The 15,535-nt window shown below is 36.8% G+C and overlaps 1 protein-coding gene across 5 annotated transcripts in view; it reads left to right on the top strand.

Annotated features, from left to right (window-relative positions):
• Positions 1–298: 298 nt before the first annotated feature.
• The window catches only part of LOC114351961 (uncharacterized), a 52,878-nt gene continuing 37,641 nt past the window's right edge, over positions 299–15,535 (top strand). Inside the window, exons 1-2 of one of the 5 annotated variants that reach the window (XM_028303329.1) lie at positions 299–511; positions 9,179–9,256. In XM_028303329.1, the coding sequence (XP_028159130.1) occupies positions 458–511; positions 9,179–9,256 (132 nt within the window). In that variant the 5' untranslated portion in view covers positions 299–457. Of the gene's footprint in view, positions 512–9,178; positions 9,257–13,481; positions 13,654–14,637; positions 14,777–15,043; positions 15,325–15,535 lie in introns of those variants that run through there. The other 4 variants (XM_028303330.1, XM_028303332.1, XM_028303331.1 and 1 more) reach the window with 4 other exon arrangements.

The following is a 15,535-nucleotide window of genomic DNA, read 5'->3' on the forward strand; positions in this document are numbered from 1 at the left end:
TGTCAAGAAATAAAGATTTTACATTGAGTTTCATTGAATTTGAGTAAATTTATGTTATTTGTTTATTTAGAAAGAGAGAGTCTGCCCACAGAGAGCGAGATAATGATACATAGTTTGTGCTTCAAGTAGGTATTTGGAGTGTGGCCTCCATTTTTATCTGTAGCTTCATGGCTTCAAGTAGGTATTCGAAGTGTGGCCTCCATTTTATCTTTAGCTTCATGGCACTGACATAAGTTAAGCTTTAATTAGTCTGTGGTCATATGTCATCTTTAGGAATAGACAACAGTGAACAGTCAAACGAAAAGAAGTCCGACTTGAGTCCGCCTGTCTATGACTTTTTAGTATGCGATTTTGCTTACTTCGTGGTGGTTGTGTCAAAATTGTTTTTGAGACGTTCGTCCAAAAGTTTAGTGAACTATCCACAAATTCAGCTTTCTAAGGCGAAGACAAAAAGATCATGTGGCCGCGAGTAGGCGGGCATGTCGGCCCGCCAACCCCCATAACTCCAGAGGTAATTAACTACTAAACTTATTACTTGTTTTCAATGTCTTTACCAGCAAAGCCGGCGACTTCGTTTGTTATGTGTTTACTAAAGATGATTTTCGCCAATCATATCTGGCATTACGTAATGGTGTGACGGAGGGACTCTGTTGTACTTATCAATGGGTGTCTATCCTTGCCACGCGGTTATTACGTAAGGAAATTATGTAAGGGTGTAATGCACAGGGATGAGTAGATGGGCGGGTTTCGTAGACGGGAGCCTGAGGAGCGCGCAAGTTCGCGCCCGACACGCTGCTACCGTAAACATCGCGTGGTGTAAACAGACCGGCGTCTGCCGCGATATCATGATCATTACCCAAATAACAAAGACCTTTGTTCATATTCAATTTTGCTGTTGCATAATTATTACATAATTTAATTGCTTTTATGTATCACTTACAAATTCTTGTCTATGAAATGATGGAGCTGAGTTTAGTCATGGCTTGTAATCAATACAATTTGTCACAGTTACAGTCGGTTGAGCCAGGATTGGCATACATTACTTTAGATTTGGACACTACATAACAACCTTTACATAATATGCTAATGTATCAAAGCAGTTGAAATTACCTAACCTTGAACTAGCTAATATTATGTAATGCAATCATAAATTAATTTGAGTTATGCTTTATTTATGAGCATATTATTTGACCATTTACATTAATTATTAATAATAATTGTAATTACAGTATTTATTAAAATAACATTATTTAATAAATAGATAATTCCAAAACCAATATATGGTTCTTTAAAACCTACTAAGTTTCAGGTCTTTTTGAGTAATTTAAGGAAGGCTGGTGATAAAAGTAAAACACTTTATGGCCTATGCATAATTAGCATAATTTCAAGGTTCTTGATATTGTGAGATAACGTGGTACCTATTAAAGAATAAAGTTAACTATTTCCACCTGGTGGTATTACAAGTGGCAGTACTCCTAATCTTATACAAACCAATTATTAATACATGTTTAAGGGCCTCCACACACTAGATGTGATTGCAGTGCGTCTAGCAATTTAGTTGCGATTATGTGCCCACTAAATACTAAATACCTATCTTTACTTAACACACTCTTGATATTTAAACAGTATTATGGTGTGATTAAGTTACAATAAGGCTCTTTGCACACTGTATTTTATTCGAGCGCGTCTGCAGCGAATATATACGCGGCTGCTGACGTGATAAAGTCTTGTTACACATACACTATTGAGCATCGATATAAACGCGATACACTCATCATGACTCAAGTTTTAAAATATTTGATTAATCATCTGTTTCAGTTCATAATCACTCTCCAATCGCAAATCGCAAACAACCATTTTATTACTTCTAAGAATATTAACGCAGATAAACATACATCAGTATCTTACGCGCTTATGCTGCGAATCAAATGCACTAGAGCAGGGCTGTCCAAACCATGGCCCGCGGGCCGCGTGCTGCCCGCGGTTTGGATTATTGCGGCCCATAGAATCTTTTTTATCTTCTGTAATTTTTTGGAGCACCTCAAATACATGGACGAAATAATCGTCGAATTTGAACGACGTATTGCAGATTAAAAAAAAATTGAGAGTGATATAGCACTCTTCACTCATCCATTAACGATCGCAGTTGAGAGTGTTAAGATTGATTAACAACTGGAACTCTGTGATCTGCAATCAAACCCCTTTTACAAGGGCAGAACTGAAACAGGACTTGATTTTTTTAAGCTCCTCCCTGAACGTTTCTCGAAACTGACGAATTTCGGGCAAAAATGGGCTCGATGATGGGCAGTACCTACCTTTGTGAGAGTGCATATTCAACAATGAAGCCTATTAAATCGAAATACAGGTCTTCATTGACAGAAACTTCACTTAAACATGCACTGCGCCTAGCTACTACTAATATTGAGGTTGATGTTGACAGAATTGTAACAGACAAATTAATGAAAAAGTAGATAATAAATAACGATATTATTTTATTATTACCAGTATTTTATTTTTATAAATATTTTGCGGCCCACCAATGTATTTAGTCATTTTTATTGACCTTGGGTCCCATCTAGTTTGGACACCCCTGCACTAGAGCATTGGTTCCCAAACTTATTTGAGACGCGCCCCCTTTCAGTTTCAACAATACAAAAAGTTTCGCGCCCCCTCCTGTCAAGATTATATATTGAATTATTGGTCTTATCACTCGTATCGAGCAGTCTGGAATGCATTCCTCAGCGGTCGCAGGTTTTTTACAAAACCTACAGCATCGATACCATTTCATACTGTAATAGCTTTCCGCTCGCGGCTTCGCCCGCGTAGAATTTTTCGGTTTTTTATAAAACCTATGACAGTCAGCAACAATGTGGCTTTCTATTGGTGAAATAATTTTTAAAATCGGTTCAGTAGATCTCGAGATTACCCCTTACAATTTAAGAAATATACAAACACACAAACTTTACCTCTTTATAATATTAGTATAGATAAAGAACGAATTTATTCATAAAATCGCTCGGACTACACATTTTGCTGTCGCGAGTTTGTATCGCTCTAAAAATAGTAGTTTGTAAGCGGCCTAAAAGCTTCGAGCTTCGAGCTTATAGGTAGTGGATTAGTAGCTTTATAGCTTAGGAGTATCTAAATTGAAATTAAACTTAGGTAGGTTAAAGTTTCACCAGCAAATCTAGATTTCGCGCGTAACAGTAGTTAGCGTAGTTCGATGCGGAGTATTTGTATAAAAAAAAACCGCACACGAATCAGTTTGCATGTGCATAAAATGTACTCATATAATACTGACTAAAGACTGTATCCATTTAAAGATGATCCACGCTGAACTGTCCCACCAAACTCAATGACAGAGGGGCGCTACCATCGTTCAACTATATGGTTTCCAACATGGCAAAAATCGGAACCAGCGATCCGGTATTGACGGTGGCGCCCCACTGTCAACCGCAAAACCATTCAATACCGATAATGTTTTGAAATTACTCAATTCAAATTACGCTTGTGGAAAAATAGACACGTATGGCCTATTCCTGAGGTTAATTTTCCTGAGGCTGTATATTTTTTTATTCATGTCCAATTTGTGGTAAATTACCACATTGTTAAATAAAACTAAATATACGCCCTTTAAAGAATGTTCTGCGTGATTTTAAGAATGTTGCTTCTGTACTTACATACGGTTCACTAAGCCTGAGCCCCGATTACGGTAACTTTTCTTTTAACGTCTACAATCCAGACACGCTTCTCGATTCTGCGATACGATTGGTCAAAACAGCTGACGTACGCTGTTGAACGACCAATCGTATCGCAGAATCGAGAAGCGTGTCTGGATTGTAGACGTTAAAAATTACCGTAATCGGGGCTCTGACGAGGTGGTGTTTTTTACACGGTCTTACGCAACAAAAGGTCCTAAATCTGGACTGGTAGGCACGATCTTCAAGCATCCCGTCTGCTAAGAACTTTAGTCCAGCTCGTCAACGATTTCTGTCTTTCCAACATTCGTTTGGTTTAATTTTACCTCTCTATAAAGATTATGCGCCTATTATTTTACTTTTAGAGAAGTTTGTTTGTTGTCTTTGACTCGACAATGTAACATTTGTGAATCGTGGTGACAGATCGAATTTCGTGTCGCTACGTCTTTTTGTACTAACACAGAGCCTAAATTAAATAGACATGATACTGGTACATTCAGCGTCAAATATTTCGTGATGACACCCAAAGTCTACCTACCTAGCCAAAAAGTTCACAACACATCTTTGTTACTGTCTGTACAGCTCTCTTCATTAAGAATAGGCGCACACCGTTAATTTTTAGTTGGCCGATAGATGTGCCCGATTTCAAATTGTATGAAGAATCGGCCAAATCGAATCGGCGTAGTGTGCGCACTCCCATACATGCCCATACTGAACAACAGCTCGACTAAACTATCGGCCGACGAAAAATCAACGGTGTACTCTAAGTAGTTAACTCATATTTTTTTTCTGCTTTTCCTAAACGAAGAATTACGGAGTGTTCGCGTACAAAAATGATGATGTGATGAGCACTTACATTAAACATGTTATTAACGTGTAATGTATTTATTATTTAGTCGCCGTAGAACAAGATCTAAGTTTGATTTTTCTGTACTATTTCTCAATCGATCAGTCTCTCAAGGGCATTGCTAAGACGAGTTATTTTAAGATATAAAGTACCCTATCAATTTGGGCACGTCAACAAATTGAAATTAAAATCCCCTCAATGGTATTACCTTTCATAGTAATTGGGCAATAAAGCCAAACTTTTCAAATAGAAATGAATCACCATGGAAAGATACTGCGACATTTAAATTGTAATTTGATTGGTATAGAACCATCCCTTCGCAATTATGTAGGCTGTTTACTGCGACCACGATTAAAGAAACCTTAGTTTACCTGTCTGAATGACTCAATATTAATATATAAAATTCCATTGGATCTGCGCATTGCCAAAACACAACTTAAATTGGAATTGGAATTCGTGTACTTTTATGTGATCTTCTACAGTTTCATTTTCATTTGACATAATTATTTTTATTGAACCATAATCAGTTTAAGTAAACATGAATGTTTGCATCCCGAAGTCTACTCCACAGCAGAATAGAATAGAAATAATTTATTTATTTATTGACACAGAATAAAATTATAAAAGTAAAATATTAATTAACTTTGCCTTACGTACCTATAAGTAATTCAATGATCGACATTGACATTGTATCGTATTATTGCAATCATCCCCTACTACTTTACGGTACAAGTAAAGTTTCCCAATAAACTCGTACATATATGGAATGTTATGACGCACCTTAATTGTGCCTTAACCGTCAACCCGTTAAAAACTAACCGTTATTATCCGTTTAAAAAATCGATTCGATTATCGAAATCCCCACTGAGCTCGTGTTTTCGTTCACGTCACAATACAGTACGAGTTTTTTAAATAGTTAAGTTGCACTCGCGGTGCAATAGTTTGATTACGGTAACCAAGCAAATGTAAGTAGGTGGTACACAGTGCAAGCGAGGCATGAGCCACAGAGTCAGTATGCCAGTAGGTCGCGTTATATAACCCGACCGCTTACTTCGTTTTGCGTAAGAGCCGTTGTAGGCAATAGCACGGCAACAAGATGATTTATGTGTTCTACTAAGTCTTATGGTACATTTCTCACCAATGGTGACAATATCTTGTTAATTTGTATTCACACGTCACGTTACCATGATGGTGTCGTCAACTCATATTTGATGACCTAGACATTGGGATGGTTAACCGAAATTTTAAAACACCAGTACTATTTTACACCATTTTACAGAAAATTATGCCAATACTTAAATTATCTAAAGCAATACTTTCACATTACATTTCTACTCACACGCGGACGACCGACGTGTCATTTTCCTGAGTTTCTCACGCACGATCCTAAGCGACGTGTTCTCATACCGTGACTCTGCGGTTGATTCTGATCTGCCTTTATCAGCGAGGAATGTGAAATTAGCGGACTGAAATGTTGTTAATAATAGCAGTAATTAATAAGTAATGTTAAATACGATCTGGCCGAATTGGATCCAAGACTAAAAGAGCCTTATTGAGGTAGCCATAAGTTACATTGAAACTTGTTCTAAATACATAAAGCAAAGTATCTATTGATACATGCCTCATACTAGAATATTCAGGAGATAATTTTGGATTATTTTGCAGCAATTATCTTGTAATATTTAGTTTAAGATTTGAAACATAACGCACGAGTAATTGAGTTTCAGCTTCGCGGTCGCGGTAGTGTGTTTTGGCGTAACCTTAAATAAAAACTGGTTTAATCTGAGAGAGCCATCTTACCATTTTGTTCTCCACCGTGTGGCCTGCCGGGGAATCCAACCTGGGTGGCATATTATCAAAGCATTACATCCCCATTCACATACGCATTAGCATAAGTCGTATGGGAATTCGTAAACGGTTGATTCCATTTCGTATGCCAATTGCAGTTCTAATGCTTCCAACAGAAGTACAAGAAACCATGAATTTCTCAAACGAAAATGTTTTATGTCCAGGAGGGTGTAATGTATCGTTTTTGTCTACCTAGGTCCTAGACCTACTTTCATCCCTGAAACTTTTCCAAACTATTGTAACTCCGCTTAGCCACTATAAGTCATTAGGACAGGCGATAATTTAATTTCAGCACTTGTGACTACTGTGACTAGTCTCTAAACGTTACGTTTCGCTACGTTCATTGTACTCCGACCGAATGTTTGATTTAACTAAAGGACTTCAATGTGTCTATTAGCCTAGACGCAGGCCACCGACTTGTAATTGGCCGATAGTTGGGTCGTGCTGTTAATCAGTATGGACATGTATGAAAGTGCGCACATTAGGGTCCGTGGCCGAGTCCCCCTGTGTTCGACGCACCCGTGGTCGACGCCCCCGGTCAGATAGAAGCAATTTTTAATCAAATGTACAATCAGTCACAAAAATATTTATAAACGAATAAATATTTATACTGATCGTACAAATAAATGTTTAATATTATTTTACCATTAGTGATACCTAAAAATATAATAGGTTTTATTTAAACCTATCATATTTTATCATAGGTTTTATTTACCTATTTTAACATGTAAATCGTTTTACCTAATCAAAATAATTGTAACAATCAGTCTTTAAAATAACTCTACTCTCTCTACATTTAACTAACTACAAATAAAAGTTTGAATTATAAAATTTTTAAGTATTTTTATCAAAAAATTAAATACATCATTTTAAATAGCGTCAAACATGCATGGTTTTCGTTGACTGTACTTAGTGCAAAAGCCGAAAAAAATATGATATTAAATTTATTTAAATCGGGGGCTTCAACCACGGGTGCGTCGAATACTGGGGGACTCGGCCACGGACCCGCACATTACACCGATTCGGTATCGGCCGATTCTTCATACAAATTAGAATCGGGCCCAATTATCGGCCACTAAAAGTTGATGGTCTGCGCCTAGGCTTACATGAATTTACCCTTCAGGCGACTTAACATATCTAAATTCGTAAGAAACCAAGATAATACGTGAATTCCTACACAATTCACAGCTTGGTTCTTTATTGGTATCTGTCAATATCTGAGTTGGCATCATTATTTCAAATAGCAGGACGTGTTAATGTGCTCAGAGTCAAGGAGGTCGTGCCAAACTGTTGCCAACTGACTCGGCGGATTTGCTTTTATCGTAGAAATAAAGGTGCCAATGTACTCGACATTATTGTAATACATATAATGTATCACAATAAAGCAATTAATAGTTTCTAAACTACAAGTTATTTGTAAGTAATGTTAAATTGATCACGTGGACGTTTTCTTTATTTGCGACACACGCACGACTTCTGAAACTAGTAGCTGAGTATAATTATTTTATACTAGCTGACCCGGCGAACTTCGTACCGCCTTAGCGTAGAGATTTTCTTAATATTTTTTTCCGTAAGAACCATCCTTGGACTTCCACAAACATTTAAAAAAAAGAATTATCGAAATCGGTTCAGCCGTTCACACGTGATGCCGTGACAACGCGAAACGGGTTTCATTTTTATATATATAGATGTTATAATATGTATTGGTAGGTATATTTATTTCTTCTTAGTAGTCAAAATATGAATTTTATTAAAAAAACCCTCAGTGAATTTCGCCTTGGTAATATCGGTTAACTAATGGTGATTGTGTTTCATAATTTAAGTTAAATTATAAAATAAAAATTAATAAAATAAAACAAAAACCGCTAAAGGTTAAGCCGATAGAATAGCGCGCGCAATATTCTTTAGTAATCCCATATCCCAGTAAGATTTGTTTTCATTCTTGTTGTACTTTTGTTAGTAAAATAAGATTACTGCAAACTCCATAATCTACGAAAGTTTTAATATTTTCCATGACCTTTCTCTCTACTTTTATCTTCTCAATACTCAATACTCAATAAGTTTATTGCTTCCTTAATAGTACATTTAGGTGTTACATAGTTATATTTGGAGATCATTAAGGACCCTGTTGGGCGCTGCAAACTAAAAATTTATAAGAGATTCTTCTGCGATCACTTATTATGGGGCACCGAGCAGTATCATTTGGAATACACCCCTTATCTGCCCTTGGCAACCTTTTTGAAGAGCCACGGTAGTCGGTAACAGAAACCAAGCAGCTTTCGAACCGGACATACATTATCTGAAAGTTAGTCATTGTAAATTACACTCACAGAGTCCATCCAAAGTAATGTCACACTTGATTATACTCTGATCACAAATCTATATACGAGAAAAAACAACGTCGTGTTAGTTGTGACATTTGTAACTCAAGAACGGCTGGACAGATTTCGATAAAATGAGGTACATAGAGGTAGCTGATACGCTAAGTTAACATACCCGACTACCCAAATAAGGAGGCTAAAGGTACTCCTTTAGCCTGCTTATTTGGGTTATCTTTGAGATGGTGCTCCATCGATATGATAACAACAATTCATTAACCATATTAAACGATAGCCCGTTAGACGGTACGAAGCTCGCCGGAAAGCTAGTATAAAAATAAACTACTATAATAATAATCGCTCTGTAGTTGAGTGATTTAGTCGCAAACTCAGTTGGAATCTGTTCCAAGCTAAACAAAGTCGTAAATATTTTAATTGAAATTGAAAAACAAAATTGTCTTGAACAGGTAGACCGCTTTGAACTGATGCCATGGCGGTCGCCCCCTCCGGCTGATCAAATCAGAGCGGCGAATGCACTATCACACGTAAGTTACATTTCCATCATTATTTTAGCTATCATCATCATGACCTTTTTATACATATTAGGCTTAGATTAATAGAGCCTAGATAGATAGTCGGTGCACGAAAATTTTTATTTTTTTATGACGGGAACACCACTTAGACTAGACGCAGACCATCGATTTTTAGTTGACCGATAGTTGGGCACGATTCTAATTTGTATGAAGAATCGGCTGATAACAAATCTGTGTAGTGTGCGTACTTTCATACATCTCCATACTGATTAATAGCCCGACCTAACCTAACTATTGGCCAACTAAAAGTTGGTGGTCTGCGCCTAGGCTTAGGACGAGTTATTTTTGAGGAATTATTTTTAGTGAAAATTTTCATCATCATCATCATCTCAGCCATAGGACGTCCACTGCTGAACATAGGCCTCCCCTTAGTGAAAATTTTAAAGTAACAAAAAAAATATATGGACAATGACTATTGTATTTTGTATTAAAGGAATATACTTACTAAGGATGGAAAAATTGGCAATTTTATACTTTAACCCCTATTATATCACTGATCCCACTCACAAGATCACTCAACAAATAAATCCTGTTCAATCATAAAATATTCAGAGCCAATTTAATTTAGTGAAGACTTAATAATGCCTCGTGGAAAGGTTTTCTCATCGAGAATATAAATTATATTTTAAAGCGAATAATAACAAATTGCTAAAATTCTGTAAACAACTTGTTTTTATTTATAATCACGGACCGAATTTATTTATGGCATGTATTTANTATTGATTATTGACGATCGTAAACTAAAAAGATGTAAATGTACCTCGCTTTGGTTTTTTAGTATAACATGGATAATTAAATTGCTTGATGGAAATGTATTCAATAGGGGTCAAACGAAGACGAATCGGAAACAATATTGCTCATGCAATGATCAAGTTTGATCGGATTGCATCTTATTGTACCACTTAACGTACTCATCTATACTTATAATAAATCTGTAGAGAGGTCAATTCTGTACATACGCGGGCGGCCTGTACATAAGTACTTAGCCTAGACGCAGACCACCGACTTTTAGTTGGCCGATAGTTGGGCCTGATTCTAATTTGTATGAAGAATCGGCTTATACCTACCAAATCGGTGCGCAATTTCATACATGTCCATATTGTCCACACTAATTAACAGCCCGACCCAACTATCGGCCAACTAAAAGTCTGTGGTGTGCGCTTAGGCATATAAGGTATTAAGAAGACGTCATGTAGCACACATAAACAATAAGATTCGCATAAGCTTTTTTACGGTAAGTTTTTTCTCACAGTCGGTCACTGCATTTCTTTTGGGGTGAGAATGAAGTTTTGTTGCGTATGTGTGCGATATTGTTGGTGCAATAAAGCAACTCGTCTACTCGACGCCAGCTACATTTGGCAGCGCAATGACCGCAAAACACGACTGCACTTTGGGGTCAAAACTCAAAATAGTGTAACGAAACAAGACGACTTTGGTATTAAAAGATTAAAACGTATTAAAGGTGACTTTTTTTTAATTATAATGCGATCGTCTTGCTTAAATCGAATTATTATTTTAAAATCTTTTCTTTAAATACGATTCATCTTATTAACTTAATTTCGCGTAAGGGCTGATTTTTTAATCGTCAGATAACTTTTAACTGAAGATTAAGTTTGGCACATTGACAGTTTCAATATGGGAAATATGTCAAAATGACAAGTTTACTCTTCAGTTATAAGATATCTGACTATTGAAAAATTAGCCCTAAATCGATGTATGTTTGTTACTCTTTCACGCAAAAATTACTGAACGGATTTTGATGGAACTTAACACTAGGTATTATTTTTTATACATCAGAATGACATATTATTTTTGTAACGATCTGTGACAAGCACAATTTTACGCAGGCGAAGCCGTAGGTAAAAGCTAGTATTTGACAATTAAGAAAGGAAAATACTTCTGTAGGTCCTGAGGAAAAAGTCAAGTTGATAACCTTCGTAAGTGAGATAGTAAAAGCTCGACCTGTCTCAACCGTTCATAATTATATTACTGCTATGAAAAGAAACCAATGTAGTAATAACCAAATGATAAATCGAAGACAAACGTATTTTATTCGAGTCTGTTATTCAGAGTCGGTGTACATTTTTGAGGAAGGTATTCTTTTTTCTTTTGTTTCCAAGATTGCCAAAGATTATTGGCATAAACTATTAAAATCATTCAGAGATTGTCGCAGCCGCAGCAATATTAGATGTCAAACGAAAGTACTGCACAAACAAAATGAATGCCACAACATTTCAGCGTTAATACCTGTGACAGCCTAGCTTAGTGCTTTTTTGTTCTAAAAATTACATCATAACTTAATTAGGTAGTAAGTAGAGACTTTCCTAATATGTAACACCTTACTAATAATATACAAAAAAAAATGTGATATTGCAAAAGTGTTTTTACCAGGACGCCTATTCAAAACTTAAGAAACCGAAAGTTGTTTATTTGAGAGATAACTTCCATAACGTTATCAGACACCTTATATTTAAGTAATGTTCTCCCATAGGGAATAGTAAGAGGCCCTTAGAATCATTACTTGAAAAGCGCAATTTCTACTCGAGCAAATAGGGTATTCAGCAAAGGGGTTCGGAACTTACAGAAGTATTTATTAGACTGCAATCCTGTCCACTGCAGCGACTATTTACCCGACTGCTCCAGAAGAAGGGTTATTTACTAAATTGTTTGACAAACTCCATCGTGGCGAAGCGAGCCGAGTGGCGCTTGACTTCCTCCTGTCCTTTTCGAACCATTATAATAGTCCAGTCATTTCGTCCGAAAAAAAGGCAAATAAAAGAAAATGAATTTGCGCTTCTAATTTTTTAATATGTTGTAGGGGATACCTAGAAAAGCTTAACTTGAGATTGTCGACCAAGCTTTCCTAGGAGCTTTCGCCGCCATCTTGGAAAACGCTTAAATTTTGTTTTTCGGCAATAACTCGGCTATCCGATGAGATTCGAAAATTTTTGTAGGACACTTTTTGTAGCTTTCTTTGTGCTCTACAATAACGCCCGAACCATTTTTAGCGTATCATGCATCGTTATCGAGATATCGATCGATAAAGTCAAAAATTTTGGACACAATTTTTTTTTTTTTTTCTAGGTAAGCTAGTTAAGCTTTTCTAGGTATCCCCTACAACATATTAAAAAATTAGAAGCGCAAATTCATTTTCTTTTTTGAATGTACGTAATGACTGGACTATAATGACATTGCGCAGTGCATTCCGGTGTTTGAAGGTTTCTTGAAAAAGTTCCTTTATTGGCTTACAGAACTGGTCGTATATTGTCTGCTTTGCAGAGGTTTTTGTTTATTCTTGGGTAGCGTAGCGTAGCGTACCTTTGAGTAAATATTAAAATGATTATTTATTAGAATGTAATTGGTACTTTATTGATCAAATAAATATTACTACCTCGTGTAAGCGATATAATAGTGTACAAGAGATTTAAATCCGAAAATCTGATTATTATGTTACAATTTGCAGATTGCATTGTTTTTCTACTCTAGTACCTACTTGCACACGTAACTACCTACTCGAGATTTGGAAATGTAATCTACAAATGTTCAGCTTGAATGGAGGGTATAATTTATGTGTTAATTTTTAACGTTCCATGGTAATTGCAGACGTGTTGATTATGCAGCTATGATAACACTTAAGCCATGTATTCATTAGGCAACAGTTGTTGATAAACACTGTTTATAAACTGTTCATAAACAATGTTTCATAATGTTTCCGCATCTGCTCTGTAAACAGTTTATAAACATTCCATAAACAAAGGTGATGAAACATTGTTTATGATACATGTTGCCGTGCTCCCCGTTATGAGTGTAGAGCAAGTGTGGACGGCCAAGTTTCAGAAACCTGTGTTTATGGTAAACTTGATTCACACTAGTCATAAACAGTTTATCAACAAATGTTGCCTAATGAATGTTGCTTAAGTTGCATAACACGCAGTAATAAAGTCAATGTTATCCTAGTGCTATTTACGGAGTTGCATTCGAATCATAATGTACATTATGGAGTATGAGAATGTACTCAAGGTACCTACATACTTTAAGCAGGCACCCGGCAACAACAACACAATATATCGTTTGCCTACTCTAGCGCCATTTTGGACACATTGAACACTTTTTCAACTTTACCTCCATATCAGATGGATATTCTTGCCTCCATATATCCTAATAGTATCCACCGTCATGGCGAATGTGCGCATCGTGCTCGTAAATATTTCGGGGAAATTATCTAATGCCCTGTGAATTTGGCATTGTTTGGTTTCATGTGATTCACGAATACACAGTGTGATCTATTAGAGCTTGTGCACGTGGTGCTAAGTGAGTTCACTAACCGAACTTCTATCATCTTTGGGTAGGTAAGTGGAAATATAAAAGGGTGAACGGCCATTACTCCATGGGAATCATTTTCAATTTAATTACACCTACGATAAGTGCAGAAATTTTGCACACATGAGTAAATAACTTTTCACAGCTACAGATTTCATTACATTGAAGTTTATTGTAAACCAGTGGTTGCGGATTAGACTCCTACAAGGGTAAAATTTTTGTCTGATGATCCAATCGTTTATGTGTTATCATATCAATATCAAATACATATTTAACGCCGACTTGTCACCGAATAATATTTTTTTGTTTAAAAGTTTTTTTTTTTGCTTTGTGCAATGTGAATAATGATTATGCATTTCATCCTGAGTCTTGAAGTTACTTGGCCCACGGGCCAAGTTGCTGGATTGCTTTTCAAATATTTTTTTCTTCCATAGTAGGTACTTAACTGGGCCCACTATAAGATTCTAGAGTAGATTTTAGTTGATTTGGTGTTTAATTAATTAATAAAACATTGAAATTTTTAAATATTTTTTCTTCTTGCAACTGGGCCCCAGTTGCTGGAAGAAAAAATATTTAAAAATTCAATTTAGCGACTTGGCCCGTGGGCTAAACTAAAAGTGGGCCAAGTCACTGGAAGACTTCATCTTATAGCCCTTTCGTAGCAAAGGCTTTGTAAAAAAACACTAAATAGTAGGTAACATCGCTCAATTTCATTGAATAAAAAATGTAAAATGTAATATTAAACAAAGGCAAACGGAGCCCAGTAGGACGCAGACAAGGCTTTTATCCTTTGAGCACTTCAAGGTGTCTCGCCGCCTATTAGAGGTCGTCAAACGTCTCCCATTTAGTCCCAATAAGCGAGAACAAACGTAGGCTCAGCGCGACCTTAGGCTGTCTGTAAGCGTAAAGTTTCCCGACCTAGATGCTAGATGTAGTCTAGTTTAATTGTTCGTCTGTATCGGTAACGGTGAGCCTGAGGCCTGAGCCGGCGGCCGGCGCAGTGCAGCATCGCTCGTAGCGAGGATCGGTCGCGCGCCGGCTGCTCTCGGACCGGTCGCCGCGATCACTAGGCCAAGTTCACATCGTGCCCCTTGCTGACTGACACCACAGTTCACTGTCTGCACAGTGCACACTGACCCTTCGTCTTCTAATGTAAGCATCATCCCGACAGTCTTTAAATTTCCAACCACGTTTCGCACACAAACAAATTTTTGCCGGTCTCGCTCTACATATAAACCGACGTTACTTGTTTTAAATGTTAAATACAATAACATAAAATACAACTACATGTAAGCATTCGTTCAATACAAATTCGCGTCGATTCGTACCTACCTGTCTGGCATGAAAGAGATAACTAGCCACTAGATGTGGCGTCTATATCGCTCCCGCTTCGATTCAGCGGATGCATCGATGCAAAATTCCCAGGGCTTAACGAGATCCCGGACAACTACCGCACCCTGCATTTAATTGACTCGCTTGTGTCGGCGGCATCGGTGCTCGAGCTTCGCTTTGATTAACTGCAGTGATTACTTAAATACCTCAGTGATCTATTGTTTCGAAATGTGATGCAAATTAACGGCTTATTGTTTCGTAAGTTCAGAACTTCGGATTTGGATTTATTTCATTTCAAAAGTGAAGGTAGTGCCGAAATGATAATTATGTTATTTTTAATGGCGTTGGTGTAACCTTGACCTGATTAGGTAATGTATTATTGGAGTTTTTATTGTGATTATCCTCTTATTTTTGTTTTTGTTAAACGCCCGTAATCGGTTTATTTGGGGAAAAGATTTCAAATTGGGATCTAAACACTCAGTCATTATACATTACACATAGTCATTCTAATCTATGACTACTTTCATCTTTTTGTTATTTCTTTGTTTCGCTGTCGTAATTATTAGCTCGTATTATTTA

Source organism: Ostrinia furnacalis, unplaced genomic scaffold (assembly GCF_004193835.3).
Source record: "Ostrinia furnacalis isolate ACB-3 unplaced genomic scaffold, ASM419383v2 OfSCF1232, whole genome shotgun sequence".
NCBI lineage: Eukaryota > Metazoa > Arthropoda > Insecta > Lepidoptera > Crambidae > Ostrinia > Ostrinia furnacalis.